Source organism: Lepidochelys kempii, chromosome 3 (genome assembly GCF_965140265.1).
Source record: "Lepidochelys kempii isolate rLepKem1 chromosome 3, rLepKem1.hap2, whole genome shotgun sequence".
Taxonomy (NCBI): Eukaryota; Metazoa; Chordata; order Testudines; family Cheloniidae; genus Lepidochelys; species Lepidochelys kempii.
This window is the reverse complement of record NC_133258.1, coordinates 37,330,010-37,348,044: the sequence shown is the minus strand read 5'-3', so window position 1 is coordinate 37,348,044 and position 18,035 is coordinate 37,330,010. Positions and strand designations below refer to the sequence as shown.

The window sequence follows — 18,035 nt, the reverse complement described above, 5'->3', positions numbered from 1 at the left end:
GGCAAAGAGATATCAAACACAGGCTTTTGGCTTGGAAGTTGTAAGAGGGTTTACTCCCTGAAAGGCTAGCTGCAGTAAGGTTAGGAAGGTGGTAGCATGATGGGGACATGCAATTCCTGGCTAAGAGATCAGCTAGCTGCCCAGTTTCAGGAGGGAGGCTTGTCCTAACATTACCCGGTGGAAGTGGGGTGCTGTAGCTGTGAGACAAATGGCAAGACAGGCAGGCGGGGCTTAGTCTCACTCATCAGTTGACTTCCCTGGTGATTAAAAAAAACAGCAACAGCCAGCAGAAGGTGTGGTGAGTCTCACTCAGCTGTCAATAAGGGGAGGGACAAGTGTACCTGAGCAAAGCTTTAGAGGGTACACACATACAGGAGAGACAAGAATGAATGGCCTAGTAGCCCAAGTAAGGATCCAGACAAATACCCAGATACCTCTTTGCCTATTCCAAGACTCTTCTGATGTCTCCAGTGAAGTGTTTCTTTTCCAAAGGTTTCAGAGTAACAGCCGTGTTAGTCTGTCTTTGCAAAAAGAAAAGGAGTATTTGTGGCACCTTAGAGACTAACCAATTTATTTGAGCATGAGCTTTCGTGAGCTACAGCTCACTTCATTGGATGCATTCAGTAGAAACTGCAGAAGACATTATATACACAGAGACCATGAAACAATACCTCCTCCCACCCCATTCTCCTGCTGGTAATAGCTTATCTAAAGTGATCACCCTCCTTACAATAAGAAAAGGAGTACTTGTGGCACCTTAGAGACTAACCAATTTATTTGAGCATAAGCTTTCGCGAGCTACAGCTCACTTCATCGGATGCGCATCCGATGAAGTGAGCTGTAGCTCACGAAAGCTCATGCTCAAATGAATTGGTTAGTCTATAAGGTGCCACAAGTACTCCTTTTATTTTCCAAAGAATTTCAAAAGAACACGTAAATAAAGATTCCTTCATGGATATGAAAATATAAAACAGATGATTAAAGGAAGATTCTGCCTTCTGAAACTTAGACATCAGTGTTTGTAAGAGGAAAATAGAGTATTTAACCCTCTGATATTTGTTTTCCGTGCCCTTGAAAAGTTGACCCAGATATTGAGGAAATAGCAATCAAATAATACTGTAGGAAACCCTGTTCACATAATACCACCCTATTTCTGGCACTTTAAGATCATTTTACAAAAGTTAAAGTTTGGACCATGGAATAAATAAGAAATACAACAGACTGATTAGGCTTTAGTTTGTTGTTCAAAATAGGAAAGCTTTCAGTAGCTTATAAGAAAAGACTAATGGATGCCATAGAGTGAGCTGTAGCTCATGAAAGCTTATGCTCAAATAACTTTGTTAGTCTTTAAGATGCCACAAGTCCTCCTTTTCTTTTTATAGAGGAGGAAGATAACATGGACAGTACTGAGCTCCAAACGAAGAATTTTGCACATCAAGAATAGTCAATAGTCTAGCAGAGAACAAGCACAATTATCTACCAGATAATTGGGAAGCAGCACGCTATTAAAGTAGCTAGGCAGTAAACCATTCAGGGGCACATAAATCCTTAATAAAACTGAAACGGATCTTCTGTTCTACACAGAACTGTGGAAGTCTGTCAAGACTGGTAAATTGCAATGATATAATTTAGATTCTGTTGCAAGGCTTGATGCACAATTCTTTAAAGGTTACAGGAAGAACATATGCATACAACAAAAAGATCAGTCCAATTATGGTTGCAGCATATAGAGAATGCCAATGGACTGCAGTCTGTATCATGTTTCATCACCTTTTTACATGCCAATGTGTAACATAAGCAACCAAACATTTACAAGCCAGAAGCTGGGAATGGGAGACAGGGAATGGATCATTTGATGATTACCTGTTCTGTTCATACCCTCTGGGGCGCCTGGCATTGGCCACTGTCGGAAGACAGGATACTGGACTGGGTGGACCTTTGATGTGACCATTCTTGTGTTCTTCTATACAAATGATGCAAATGGGGTACACCTGTGGCTTTTGTGTGTGTCATGCCATGATTAACAGATCATTATAGTTTTTAACTGTAAAACATGTTTTAGGTTGATTTCTCACTGTGTGAACCAGTTTTTAAAAGAGAGCTGGAAAAAAAACATTTTTTATTCATGTGTAGCAATAAGGATCATTAGCAAAGTACAAACCCTGAAACTTTAGATGCCCAGAACAGACCTCTAACACTCGATCAACAAAACGGACCAGCTACTTGAAGTACTTAATCTTTTTTTTTTCCAGTGGATTACAAAACAGTTTGCTTGATACTAGCCCAGTGCTGAAGGTCAGTATTCCTGGGTTCTGTTCTTGGATGTGGGGGAAGAGTATTGTCTAATGTTAGAGCAGTGCTTATAGACAAGATAAGCAAATCCATAGATCTGGCAAGTTAATTTTGATCTATGTGGCTGAGTGAATAAGACTTGAATATTAGAGACTTGATTCAATTCCCAGCTTTGCCTGAAATGATCTTGTGCAATCTCTCATCTAATGTAACTATAAAATGGAGGAATAATACTTCATTGTCATCTTAAGGTAGGATATTATGAGCTCTTGCTCAGTAATAAGGGCTATGGCGGGTACATAGAAATCTTAGAAATGAAGACTGGAAAGTACTTCAATAGATCATCTAATCCAGTCCCCTGTTACTGAGCCAGGACTAAGTCTTATCTAGACCATCCCTGTCTAACTGATTCTTAAAAACCTCTAATGACAAAAATCCCACAACCTGCCTACGTAATTTGTTCCAGTGCTTAACTACCCTTACAGTTAGTAAGTTTTTCCTAATGTCTAACCTAAATCTCCCTTGGTGCAATTTAACCTCATTACTTCTTGTCCTGTCCTCTGTGGATCAGAAGCACAATTTATCACTCTCGTCTTTATTACAACTTTTACTTACTTGAAAACTATTATGTCCCTCCTTAATCTTCTCTTCTACAGATTAAACAAACCCATTTTTAATCAATCTTTCCTTGTAGGTCATGTTATCTAGAACTTTAATCATTTTTGTTGCTGTTCTTTAGACTTTCTCTAATTTGTCCACATCTTTCCCAAAATGTGGTGCCCAGAACTGGACACAGCACTCTAGTTGAGGCCTCTAGTTGAGGAGAGTGGAAGAATTACTTCTAGTATTTTGCTTACAACTTGCTAATACATCCCCAGAATTATGTTCACTTTTTTCCCAACTGTATCCCATTGTTATATTTAGTTTGTAATCCACTATAACTGCAGCGTCTTTTCTGCAGTACTCGTTCCAAGACAATCATTTCCCATTTTGCATTTGTGAAATTGATTATTCCTTCCTCAGTGCAGTACTTTGCACTTGTCTTTATTGAATGTCACCTTATTTATTTCAGAACATTTCTCCAGTTTGTCAAGATCATATTGAATGCTAATCCTGTTCTCAGAAGTTCTTGCAACCCCTCCCAGCCTGGTATTGTCCACAAACTCCATAATCCCTATGCCATTAACCACATCATTTATGAAGATATTAACTAGAACCAGACCTAGAACAGATCCCTGAAGGAACCCAAGCAATATGCCCTCCCAGCTTGACTGTGAACCATTGATAATTACTCTCTGAGTACAGTTTTCCAACCAGTTATGCACCCACCTTATAGTAGTTTCATCTAGGCTATATTTCCCAAGTTTGCTTATGAGAGGGTCACGTGAGACAGTATCAAAAACCTTTCTAAAGTTGAGATATATAATATCTACTTCTTCCCTCCATCTATAAAGCTAGTTACCCTGTCAAAGAAGTATATTAGGTTGGTTTGACATGATTTGTTTTTGACAAATCCATATTTACTGTTACTTATCACCTTATTATCTTCCAGGGGCTTGCAAATTAATTATTGATCATTTGCTCCTTTATCTTTCAGGATACCAAAGTTAAGCTGACTGGTCTATAATTCCATGGGTTGTTCTTATTCCCCTTTTTATAGCAAGATACTATATTTGTCCTTTTCCTGTCCTCTATCCTCCATGAGTTCTCAAGGACAATTGCTAACGATGGCCCAGAGATCTCTTCAGCCAGTTCCTTAAGTAGTCTATGATGCATTCCATCAGGACCTGCCAACTTGAAGACATCTAACTTGTCTAAGTAACTCTTAACTTTTTCTTTCCCTATTTTAGCCTCAGATCCTTCCCCATTTATGCTGATGTTCACTATGTTATTTGTCTGGTGAAAACTGAAACAAAAAAGGCATTTAACATTTTGGCCATTGCTGTGTTTTCTCTTATAAATATAAAGAACAGAACATATGGCTTCCCAACTGTGTATTTTCCCCTCAGCCACAGAGAATTTGAGTTTAAAGTCTCTCTGCCCCATCAGTGGAACTTTGCCAAGGACTTGGTAGAATAGGCAGCCCAATTCAGCTGAAATGTAGAACGATCTTGAAAATGTGGTACATCTTAGAGTGCTGCTATTTATATTCTATGGAGTGAGCAATTATCACAGTATGTAGCTACATATGTATGTAAACAATATCACCTCAAGCTAAATAGTTAAATTTGGTCATAGGGAGGACCACATATACCTAGAGAGGTTGTCTCATGGTTCAGCTCCCAACTCAGTCTTGATCTCATAATCTCTCTGTAGTAACTACAGCAATCATGGACACAAAATGTATCATTTGGCCAGTATTTATCACTATATAAGTGTTTTGTCCTTTTAAAAAAAAAGGTTAATCAAACTAACTTATTTTGTTCTTTAGGTTATTTCCTCCTCTCATCTATATAGTGCTATTTTCCTCTGGCATAACATTCCACTGCTGCTTGGTCTACTTCTCCTCCTCCTTCCCTTCAAACATTTTCTTACTGTTTTATTTACTCCCCTCCCTTCTCCCTTTAATATTTCTTCAGATGGTGTCTGACAGCGCCAGTCTCATTGGTATCTCCAGTCCTTAAGGTTGGCTCTTGTTTCCTCTCTTCCTGTTCCTATATAGTCTGTAGTTGTCATCAATATAAAGGGAAGGGTAAACCCCTTTGAAATCCCTCCTGGCCAGGGGAAAGCTCCTCTCACCTGTAAAGGGTTAAGAAGCTAAAGGTAACCTCGCTGGCACCTGACCAAAATGACCAATGAGGAGACAAGATACTTTCAAAAGCTGGGAGGAGGGAGAGAAACAAAGGGTCTGTGTCTGTCAATATGCTGGTTTCTGCCAGGGATAGACCAGGAATGGAGCCTTAGAACTTTTAGTAAGTAATCTAGCTAGGTATGTGTTAGATTATGATTTCTTTAAATGGCTGAGAAAAGAATTGTGCTGAATAGAATAACTATTTCTGTCTGTGTATCTTTTTTGTAACTTAAGGTTTTGCCTAGAGGGGTTCTCTATGTTTTTGAATCTAATTACCCTGTAAGATATCTACCATCCTGATTTTACAGGGGGGATTTCTTTATTTCTATTTACTTCTATTTTTTATTAAAAGTCTTCTTGTAAAAAACTGAATGCTTTTTCATTGTTCTCAGATCCAAGGGTTTGGGTCTGTGGTCAGCTATGCAAATTGGTGAGGCTTTTTATCCAACATTTCCCAGGAAAGGGGGGGTGCAAGTGTTGGGAGGATTGTTCATTGTTCTTAAGATCCAAGGGTCTGGGTCTCTAGTCACCTGGGCAAATTGGTGAGGCTTTTTACCAAACCTTGTCCAGGAAGTGGGGTGCAAGGTTTTGGGAAGTATTTTGGGGGGAAGGACGCGTCCAAACAGCTCTTCCCCAGTAACCAGTATTAGTTTGGTGGTGGTAGCGGCCAGTCCAAGGACAACAATTTTGTACCTTGGGGAAGTTTTGACCTAAGCTGGTAAAGATAAGCTTAGGAGGTTTTTCATGCAGGTCCCCACATCTGTACCCTAGAGTTCAGAGTGGGGGAGGAACCTTGACAGTAGTAGATCGAGGTAATCGGTTTCCTTTTTATTTCCAGCTTCTTTTTACAGGTCTCCAGGCTGTTCTTTCTCATGAAGAGCTTGTGCATCTGTAGAAGCAGCTGGGAATAAGAAACCAGCACTACATTGTTGCTCCTTGGCCCAAGTTATTAGTCAATACTGGGGGCCTTGTGCACTGTTTCTGTTAGGAGGAACATTGATTAAATGAGTCAGATATTTCTTTGGTGCAATCCTGGCTATTTACAAAGAATGCACACAAAATCCTGTTTCCCTGAACAGAGGAGGAATAATCAACTGGAGGCAGTTTCCTTGCTCTCAGTCTCCAAGCCGGTCTTTCGAGCCAGTCCTCTGCCCCAAGGAGCAATGTCTGTGTTCCCACACATCCGATGAAGTGAGGTGTAGCTCATGAAAGCTTATGCTCAAATAAATTGGTTAGTCTCTAAGGTGCCACTAGTACTTCTTTTCTTTTTGCGAGTACAAACTAACATGGCTGCTACTCTGAAACATACTCAAGACAGTTTCTCTGGATTTCTGTTGGCTCTTTCTTGCTTTCTGGTTGCTTTCTATGACACACAAGATAATAAAATACTCATTAACTGCCGTCCAGTAATATCTGACTAAGGAAATATTCATCACAATAATACTACTATTAACTGCATCTCTCAGCATAATTCTTCCCCAAATCATATATGAAGACACGTTCCTGTCTTGTGAGCTTACAATTTAAGGAGACAAATATATGAGGGGGAAAGAGATGTGTTCATACATATGTCTATATCTATAAAATATATTCTGTACACCCTTCCTCCAAGCCAATTGGCTTATTTCTTTTTAGGAGTTGCAGTAGAGATGGTTTCTGAGGAGAAAATAGTTACCTTGTAGATCATTTTACAGTGCTGTTTGGAAATAATGAATCCATACTGGTGGACTGATAATACAATTTAAGTGTGGCACACACACAAATCTTTTCCCCATCTTACATCCCTCAGTGTGGACTGTCTTACATAGAAAATAGGCAATGTCTGTTTGTTCATTAATGTGTGTTGTTCATTATTAAGCTTCACATAGAATATACTTAGTAACTAAAAGGTTTTTCTTCAATGCTGTGGACTGCTGACACTATGGTGATGGGGCAATGATGGAAATAGGTAGGAATATAGAAAAGCTTTCCTAGGAAAGAGAAAGTATATATCTTGAATGCTGGTAGAGAGAAAGTGGGTAATGCTAAAAGTGTAGTAATTGTATTGGCTGCTGACTCTGTCAGTTAAGCTGCATTTATATCACTTCATATTGGTAGATATGAAGATATAAAAGACTTTTCCAGAGGTAAACTCTTCTGTCAAGCTAACTTAACATCATCCTATCTTTCGAGAATGACCTACTACCTAATCTGTATCAAGAGCTACAGATAAATCTAATAATTTAAAGCATGGATATTTGACCCTACAGTTCTATAAACCATACTAGAAATCCTTAGAAGGAAAGCCTCGATGCTGTGTAAAAGCTGAAATCTTGACTCGAATTTATCAAATATTTCATTCTCACTTAATTGTTTCAGCATCTGAGGCATCACCACCATTTCTAGAGCCTTTGCAGGGAAGGCTAGATAAGATGGGGTGATAATTTTGTAAATTCTTTCTCATCTAGGTGAGATTTCATAGAAACTGGTATTACAGAAGAGAATTTCAAGTCTATTGGAAAATAATTAGTAAAAGATTCCAGTTTTAGGAAGGACTTGAAACTTGGTGTACCATAAGTAGAAGGAATACAAGATTATTGAAGTTTAGTACTAATTCCATTCTCTAATCTGATTTCCCAAGGTACTGTTCTGAGATGAAGACATTTATTATTTATATGGTGCCATTGGTTTCCACACAAAACTTTGCAAGCAGATAAAAAAACAACAAGCTAATTTAAGAGGTGATGTGTAGAGTTAGATTCCGTTACCAAATGGTGTGACCTGTTTTAATTTATGCTATGTTACCCCTTCCTGTTACTTCCTGTTATCCCCCAGCATGTGTGTTTTTACCAATTTAGATTCCCTTACACTCAGACTCAGTGGGCCAAATTTAAAGGTGATGTAAGGTAAAGTACATGTTGGCAATAGTGTGACTCTAAAGGAGTTTAATTAAGTGTATGAATCTAATTCCATGTCACATACATATTGAGGAAGCCAGAAAACAGTTGTAATTACACCAGCATAGGTTCTCTCTACATGCAGAATCACCTTTGATTTTGTCACAAGGTCTCTGAAGCTTAATGATTACAGTCTAGAACAGGAACACAGCAAAGACTCACTTATGTGTTTTTTTCCCTAAATAAAATAGCTTAGGGCTCATTTTTTACTTTGAGACTCGGAGGAGAGAGTACATGAGTGTATCACACAAGTGGGAATGGCTCGAAACAGTTCATCCAGTAGGCTGAAGAGGGACATAATACTTACACTTTGTTAGAGGGACTGTTACAACCTGGTCCAGTATCCATCTAGATTGTCACCAATCTGTTGTAAGTGGAACTGCTTACTGGGTCCCTTGTGCTTCCAAACTAACTGGGTCCAGGTATAGTCTAGTCACAGTTTCCAGCACTGTAACCCTAGAGCACACTTCCAGGGTCAGACTTCTTGGGACATGGGATGCCACCATCCAGCCATCCTAGACCCCAATATCAGTGTCTGAGATTTTCTGAGCACACCCCATCCCCTTATATGTACACCACATGATATGTGAGCACTTTGGGGCTTCTAGATTAATTCCTTCTGTGACAACATGGCAGGGAAGCAAGGAACACAGATTTAGCAAAGGAATTTCTCAACCACAGTTACTGTGACTTTAAAAATACTCAAGAGCTATAGGTTTCAGAGTAGCAGCCGTGTTAGTCTGTATTTGCAAAAAGAAAAGGAGTACTTGTGGCACCTTAGAGACTAACAAATTTATTTGAGCATAAGCTTTCATGAGCTACAGCTCACTTAATTGGATGCATTAGCTCACAAAAGCTTATACTCAAATAAATTTGTTAGTCTCTAAGGTGCCACAAGTACTTCTTTTCTTTTTTCAAGAGCTATAGATCTTTGAACAAAACAAAAAAGTCCAAAGACACACTCTCCCCTAGTCTTATCTCATTCCTTCTGTAAGTCCATGGTTTGTCATCATTTCAGGCTAGGCAGACTTCTCCTGCAAATCCTTCTTATGTGTGATGATAGGTGGCCTTTCTGCACAGAGCAGGACCATGCTTTTAAATAGGGCCACATCTCTGTCCCATAAACCCAGACTAAGATGCTGCAGACCCACCACTTATGCTTACCCCTACCTCTCTGCAAGGCATCTGTGCAGAAAACTCATTGTTTCATGGCAGTGGACCAGCAGTTGAGAGAGAATCAAAGCAGTTGGACCCTGATTGAAGTTTTGATGGCCATTAGGGTTAGTTCTTCAGTGAGATGTCCAAAGTCTGTCCTGGACAGGATGGCTGTTTGGAATGCAATATAATGGGTTGTCTTTGGGTATGATTCAGGCTAGTGCAATCAGAGTCCTACATTTCCACACATTGAACAAGATGAGTCAATAATTTGATTCAGACATACATTGCCTCTGTGACAGAGTGGGGTATGCTTCTCCCAGCACTAGCTTTCAAGTGCTATCCCAGGAGAGAGAATGGAGTTCTGACAGATGGCAAAGGAAGAGTTGATGCAAGTGGCAGAAAGTGGGAAATGGATAAATTTAGTTTTAATCATGCTGAGTTTAGATATCTAGGAAGATGTCAGACAGACAGAGATGCGGAGCTGCACAGAAGGGGAAAAGGTCAAAGCAGAAAGATTGACTTGAAAGTTATTGTACTAGCTGAAGCCAAGACAGTAGATGAGATTGCCTAGGGATAAGTGTTAAGGGATTAAATGGAGCAGAACAGGGACATACTTGTGCAGAACGTCAAAAGAACAGGGAATTGACTATAAAATCTGTGGAAATAATCAATCTCTGGGAATTATTGCCACAATGCATAAAATGCCAAGGTATCAGTGGAGGACTCTTTTATTTTATTTTTCTTTGAGGCAGGTTAATTTACATTAAAAGGCATAAACTCCCAAAGGACTCCAGAAAAATTAAACAATCTTGGATTTATTCATCTTTTATGAGAAGAAAACATTTCCTTTGCTAGTTTCTTCACAACGGAGAAGAGTGCCTATTTCTGTCTCTGCAGCTGCCTGCACATGTGAAATTCAAGTTTGGAGGGTATAAATTTGTCAATTCCTTAAGTGTAGGGTAATTTATTGGTGCAAAGCAACAGAAGAAACCAAAGAAGAAACACACAGACAATATTCAGACATATACACACACATCCTATGCACTACGAGCTCTAGTGAGTAGGCCTAGTATTAGAGAGGCAGTATCTAGGACCTTTTGTAACTCCAACAATATTAGAAGTAAACTCTGGTCTGGATGGAACCTGCCATCTCTACCTTGGATTTATGTCCAGTTGGACTCCCCATCGCCCCTTTGTTTTTCTCATGTTTAGATTACAAACTCACTGATTAATAGATTCTAAGGTCAGGCGGGACCATTGTCATCATCTAGTCTGACCCCCGTATAGCACAGGCCATAGAACTTCCCAAAAATATTTCCTCAAGTATATAGTTTAGCAAAACAGCCAGTTTTAATTTAAAAATTGTTAGTGATGGAGAAACCACTGTGACCCTTGTAAATTGTTCCAGTGGTTAATTACTCTACTATTAAAAATTTATGCCTTATTTCCTGCCTGACTGGAGGGAAGGGACTGTCATTTGCCATATGGCCAAGTACGTTGAAGTCTCTAGACACTACTACAATATAAATCTTTAATAACAATAATTATCTAGCTTTTCTTCTTGTAAATCCCAATATTCTCTAGCATTAAAAAAGTCATAATCCTAGCTGAATGGCTGCAGCAACACAATCTGGGCCTCTCACTAGGAGAATCTTAGAGTATAAATTTGGAGAAAATGTTTAGCTCTGTTTATAAACTCTGGTGGCTAAATATAACAGTACAAAATTTAAAACATCACAAACTTTCTTGGCCTATTCTTAATCCCAGTTAAGTATTCATATATGAAAACACAATTCTAAATAAAATGTTCCACCATTCTGGAGCGAAACAAGCCTGAGGCAAAGTTAAACAGAGCCTCAGAATAAACTGCAGTGTATTCTGTCACAAAACTGCAGGTGATATGAATCGACCAGATTGACTGTGTCACAGACTTTAGCAGTTAAATCTGTCCGTTCTCCTCTGCTGCTGCTATTTTCACTAGTAGCCAACATTACTGCTTCCTAAATGATAGGCGAAGCTAAAAAATCTCAGGGAGGTTGAAGTGTTCTCTGACTGGTCGACTGGTCCTCTTGAAGTTTGTTTACATTGGCAGGAGATAATGCTGCCTGCTTCTCTCTGTCAGGTGATATTGTAAACAAGAACAGGTGTTTGCCTGGCACTGTTCTAGCCAGCGTTGAGAGAGATTTACATGCCAGATGTGCTAAAGATTCATATGTCCCTTTGTGCTTCAACCAAAATTCCAGAGCTCACACAGCTCTAATCTTCTTTGTTCCTGTCTTATAATTAAACTCACCCTGGGCCCCCTTCTCTGGGTCTGCTTCCACCTTCATAATAAAATTTATAAGTGAAATTCACACCAGTACAAAGATCTGTTCAAAGCTCTCTCTATAAATAAAGCTCTATGTTGAGTTATTAAGTGGACTTATGTCATGTTCATAGTCTTGCATCAGCCCTCTGGATGGAGTGAACATCATCCTCTGATATAACAGAAAATTTTCAAAATTAATATAATAGGTAAATAAAACTGTTTAAGTAGCATACATTTGAAATGCATGTCCAGGCATTGTATTTTCACCAAAATTTATTTTTTCTACCCTTTTTTAAAGCACAGAACTGTTACACTTCATAGACAACCAGTTGGTGGCTTGGGCTTAAGTATAAAGGTATGGATAATGTTTTGATTTCATTTCTCTTTTTAAACTTCAGTATGTTTAGTGCATGGTGGTCTCAAATGCGATTTCATTATTTATGCACATCTTTTACAGGGTGGTGCTGAGCACAAAGTGCCCGTCGTCATATCAAAAATATTTAAAGACCAAGCAGGTAAAATATATATCTCTATACTTAAATAGGTTTCTGGTGTTATGCATATGATAGTCTTTTTTGAAAATGAAGTTCACTGTAACTCAGAATTAAGTATATTTATGGATCATTACATCAGCATTACGGTATGTTGGTCTTTCAGCAAATGTTGAATGGCTGTTTATGGACAGTTGTCTCTGATTCTGATTTCAAAAAATCTGTAGTCTTACAAAGTTCTTGGGGAATGGTAGTTAAAATTTTATCTGATAAATGCTCACTTTAGAAATTTTTTTGACAGTAGCACATCCTGATTATAAACACTGCCCTTAAGATTCCTTTGTGGGGAAAAATATTTGACATGAGAAAATTTCTGCATTGCTTAATAACATGGAATAAACAAATATAAGCCAACTAGAATCTTTTCCCAGAAATGTAAATCATCGCCATATGCTATGACTAAACCTGCCTAGATGCAAATAGGCAGCCGTCAACAATGCTGAATAAATATATGAATCAGTATAATAAAACACAATAATTAAAGCATTACACTGACAATCATCCAGTCCAAATAACCTAAACAACACCTTATGTACCAATTAAGCCCTATACTAAGGATGGAATTTATCCCAGCATAGAGGTCACTAAGGTGGACTTCACTCTTAAAAATGCACAGTACAAGCATGGCAAGAAAATAAACAATAATACACTAAAAAGTAGGCAACTAGGAATAAGGAGAATACCATTATTTTATGATTAGAGCAATCATCCTAAATTGAAGTTTTCAATAAAAGAAAGTCATTTAGGGCCATCGTGGACACAACAGGTTCACTCAAAAATTACATTTGTACGTTTAAATTAAATAATTAGACACACAAATTTGTAACAATGTAGGTAATTTTTATAACTTTCATGCACAAACACTGGGCTTTGTGGGAGCACTCGGTGCATGCATGTTTTTTGGGGGGTACCTATTGAACTCAAGATTGAAAATCTGTCCCTAAAAGACGTATGTTGAAAGAAATCCTGCAACTGTATGTCCGAGGAAGGCAGTGAGTAGCATTGAACAGGGGTTAGTGCTACACTATGTTCACACAGTGGGAATACATGCCTCTGCCTACTGTGGAGCAGAGCTGCTGTAGTTACCTGTTTGGGACTGATGAGGGGATACACCATGGGTGGGCCAAGGAAATGGCAGGGTAATGGCCAATTGGCCAGCAAACAGTGTAGAACCACTTACCTAGTAAACAAAGTGTGGGAGGAGCCATACATATGCACTGTCTACTGCAGCTTGGGGCTGAAGATTAGACTCTTCAGTCAGTCCCACAAGCATATGGATAAGTGTACAAACTAGTTATTTTGGCTGTGAACTCCATCCATTTTGAATTATTGCATGTCAACATCACAGAAAATGACATTAATGATTATTACAAGATATGAGTTGCTGATCCAATTAGGGTTCTTTCTTACAGTATATTGATGGATACAAATGCGCAGGGGTACCTCTAATAGCTACATTTTCCTTCCTAAAAATCATGTCCAGCTTCAGTATACAAGTAAAAATTGCATACAAAGAACATGAGAAACTGGAAATCCAGGTGTCCTACACACCATATTATCTTTGGGAGATATAAAATCTCTACATGATAGAAAGGTCCTGCACATAAGATTAAAAACAAATCACCTCTCCCAGTGTGTCAATACATTCAGTTACTAGGATTATATTTAATCAAGGATTTAATACTAATGAGGCTGACAGAACCTATCCAGACGCAACTGTCATTGGTGACCTGGAGGAAGGGTAATTTCCTTTCTCTGAGATATCTTTTCTGTTTGTAGGAGATACAAAAAAGGGCCATCCCTTTTAGTATTCTTTAGGGTACAAACTAGAAATTAAAATTAAAATAAATAAATATATATATATCAGAAATCTGACCTGCCAGTTCTACCAGTTATCATGCAGGGAGCTGTGAGGCGAAAGAATGATAGAGAAAGGCAGACTGATCTCAAGTAAGTCTTCTGAATGAACATTCAGATGTGCTCAATGTGAATAAGAATTTGTGTATCCCAGGTGTTAATAATAATGAAATTGACAGCCTAGCTGGAAATATAGCTCTGAGAAGAGTATTTAGATGGGCTACTACTTGAAGCAAGTAAATTAATTTGAGAAAGAGTGATATCATACAGTGATTTCTGTACTACTGAAAAGCCCTTGCACTATGGCAGCTAATCAGCCCAGCAACGTGAAGCACAGCATAACCAAAAATATCCACAAGCTATAAAATACATTTTGCATATTTTTTTATTTCATTGATAAATATATACAGATTTAAGGACAAGTTGTGATTGATTTAAATGTCACAACTCACTCTCTGCAGCAGTGAAACGCAATGCCAGAATGTTCAAAGTGTAGTGCTGTGTGAGGCTCAAATCTTGGCTAACAGTGCCTGAATAAGCTGCCTTATTACCAGAGCAATTTACCACTCCCAGGAGTCACTTTATAAGTGCATTTCTGTGGTAACCACTGCTTGGTGAGGCCTTGGCAGAATTGTAGCAGTTAAGACTGATCTGCAGGAGTCTTGTGGAGCTGGGAATGGGGCCTGTGCCCTGCACCTCCCTGGTCACCTGGCCTTGGGAGAGGCCCCATGGGTATACACAAGAAGCTGTTAGAGGTGGTTCCACCTCCCAGTTCTTCCTGCTGCTTCTAATTAGCTTTTAATAGCTATTAAAATATACATTGGACAAGGATTTTGTGATTTGTGCCTCACCTGTTTGGCAGCAGGGTCCCAGACCTCAGGCTCCAGCCTGAGTCTGAACATCTACCACTGTTAAACAGCCCCTTAGCCTGAACCCCATGAGACTGAATCAGCTGGCACAGGCCAGACATGGGTTTTAACTGCAGTGTAGACATAGCCCCAGGTGTCTTAAGAGAGCATCTGGATTGAAAAGAGCTGTCTCTAGTTGCACTCCATTCATCAAGATTGCAAGTAGGAAGAGTGGAAAAATCCAATGCCATTAATTTCACCAACATCTGATTAGCAAGATAGTGAGAAATGTCTAGGTCTTATTGGACTCATTACTGCTCTTAAACACTCAAATATCAACAGCAACAAGAAATACATGTCTCCCTCCTTCAACTGACTAGCAGACTCCTCTCAGATGACAGCCTAGCAACTGCGATTGTTCTGTTTGTAACTTCCAGATTAGATTACTGTAACTCACTCAACTGAGAGTTCAGTGTGGGTGTCAAAAAGAAGTTCCTTGTTACCACATGCAGCAGCCCATTTTCTAAGAAGAACAACAGGCTTACTGTTATGACTTCAAATGGTTAAAATATAAGTATAGGTGTTCATCCAGTACTCTAATTAAGTAAGAATTACAGTATAAACAAAAAGAAAAGGAGTACTTGTGGCACCTTAGAGACTAACCAATTTATTTGAGCATGAGCTTTCGTAAGCTACAGCTCACTTCATCGGATGCAAAGTGAGCTGTAGCTGACGAAAGCTCATGCTCAAATAAATTGGTTAGTCTCTAAGGTGCCACAAGTACTCCTTTTCTTTTTGCAAAGACAGACTAACACGGCTGTTACTCTAAAAACTATAGGGTTCATTATCGGTGCCTTTTGGAAAAAAACATAAGTCACCCTTATGGGTTGAAAAGCTATGTCCTATTAGGAGCAAAGTGTTTTACTATGTATGTCTAAAAGAGGGAAGAGTTCTTGGGAAAAGCAATAGTAATGTGATTTCTTTCTTTTGCTTTTTTGGGGCAAAACCCCATTTTTAAAAAAATATTTGGAAAAAAGTTCATATGTTTGTGGATCTTTCTAGACAGATGCAATTAAAGGATTTTGAAGTGGAGAACTGAAAAATATAGATTTCACATGTTATGTGGCAGTGACTGATCTTTACCCACCTAAATTACTTTAGAAGGAATGAAATACATCTCGTTATGATGTGCAGATATTTTAGGAGAGCCACTTAATTACTTGGGTACAATATCTTTAGAACGAAGAAATAATTACAAAGTAAAGAGAAACCTGATGGAAATATTTAATTGTAAGTTTTGTTGCAGGGTCCATATCTTTACATGCTCTGGAAACCACCATATGCACTCCTGGTGCTATAAACAAATTATTATTGATATGAATAGAATTTGTCCAAAATGGTGAATTTGATCCAAAAAGAAAAAAGTGTCAGGGTTTTCTCCCCATCTTTTCTCTTTCTAGGTGTCTTTAGTTTTCTGCAATTTTTTAGAAGCTTTGATTTGATAACAAGGATTTCCAGGTTCCATTCTTCTTTTTTCTGAGATTACTGATTACTTTTTAGTAATATAGATTAATGTAGATTTGTGCTTTTCTTTATGTAAAGGCAAGCTTTTGTGCAGTTTATGTGCAGATGACTGTGTGGCACTTTTAAGTGTTGTTAATACCTTCTATTGTTGTACAACTCCTACATGAATTATGTAATCATAAACATTACTACTACTTTTACTTATGGCACTATATTAATAAAACGTACAATAGGTTTACTTTACAGCCAAATAAAGACATAAAGATTCTTGCTCTCAGTGAATTCACAATTAAAGGCCCCTGTCTTTCAAAGAGTTCAGACCAGGTAGCCGCTAATGTCCATATAGAATCTAATTATTTCTATAAAGGGCAATAAGGATCCATACACGTGAATCTCTTTTCCGAATTACGGTATAAATTATATAATTTGTCTTTGCTTTTATTCTTGATTTCTGCCATCTCCTGCACCCCTTCTTTAATTGTGGACATGATTAAGCTGTCCCCATTAATCTGGGAAATGTGGTGGGAGGCTGTATCTAAAGCTGTCTGTTTTGAAAGTTCTTCAAAAATATTAAAATAATAATTATGCCCATATGAAACTTTTCTTTGCATCAGCACTGGTTTATTTTGTAACTAGAAAAGGAGTACTTGTGGCACCTTACAGACTAACCAATTTATATGTCAAGGTTCCTCCCCCACTCTGAACTCTAGGGTACAGATGTGGGGACCTGCATGAAAAACCTCCTAAGCTTATCTTTACCAGCTTAGGTCAAAACTTCCCCAAGGTACAAAATTGTTGTCCTTGGACTGGCCGCTACCACCACCAAACTAATACTGGTTACTGGGGAAGAGCTGTTTGGACGCGTCCTTCCCCCCAAAATACTTCCCAAAACCTTGCACCCCACTTCCTGGACAAGGTTTGGTAAAAAGCCTCACCAATTTGCCTAGGTGACTACAGACCCAGACCCTTGGATCTTAAGAACAATGAACAATCCTCCCAACACTTGCACCCCCCCTTTCCTGGGAAATGTTGGATAAAAAGCCTCACCAATTTGCATAGGTGACCACAGACCCAAACCCTTGGATCTGAGAACAATGAAAAAGCATTCAGTTCCTTACAAGAAGACTTTTAATAAAAATAGAAGTAAATAGAAATAAAGAAATCCCCCCTGTAAAATCAGGATGGTAGATATCTTACAGGGTAATTAGATTCAAAAACATAGAGAACCCCTCTCGGCAAAACCTTAAGTTACAAAAAAGATACACAGACAGAAATAGTTATTCTATTCAGCACAATTCTTTTCTCAGCCATTTAAAGAAATCATAATCTAACACATACCTAGCTAGATTACTTACTAAAAGTTCTAAGACTCCATTCCTGGTCTATCCCTGGCAGAAACCAGCATATAGACAGACTATAGACAGACACACAGACCCTTTGTTTCTCCCCGTCCTCCCAGCTTTTGAAAGTATCTTGTCTCCTCATTGGTCATTTTGGTCAGGTGCCAGCGAGGTTACCTTTAGCTTCTTAACCCTTTACAGGTGAGAGGAGCTTTCCCCTGGCCAGGAGGGATTTCAAAGGGGTTTACCCTTCCCTTTATATTTATGACATGCCCATATGAAACTTTTCTTTGCATCAGCACTGGTTTATTTTGTAAATAGAAAAGGAGTACTTGTGGCACCTTAGAGACTAACCAATTTATTTGAGATAAGCTTTCGTGAGCTACAGCTCAGCTTATGCTCAAATAAATTGGTTAGTCTCTAAGGTGCC

At 38.6% G+C, this 18,035-nt stretch overlaps 1 protein-coding gene across 1 annotated transcript in view; it reads left to right on the top strand.

The window, feature by feature from the left end:
* The window catches only part of SNTG2 (syntrophin gamma 2), a 529,846-nt gene that overhangs the window by 247,896 nt on the left and 263,915 nt on the right, over positions 1-18,035 (top strand). The window contains exons 3-4 of the mRNA XM_073336143.1: positions 11,784-11,840; positions 11,943-12,000. Coding sequence (XP_073192244.1) covers positions 11,784-11,840; positions 11,943-12,000 — 115 coding nt within the window. The remainder of the gene's footprint in view (positions 1-11,783; positions 11,841-11,942; positions 12,001-18,035) is intronic.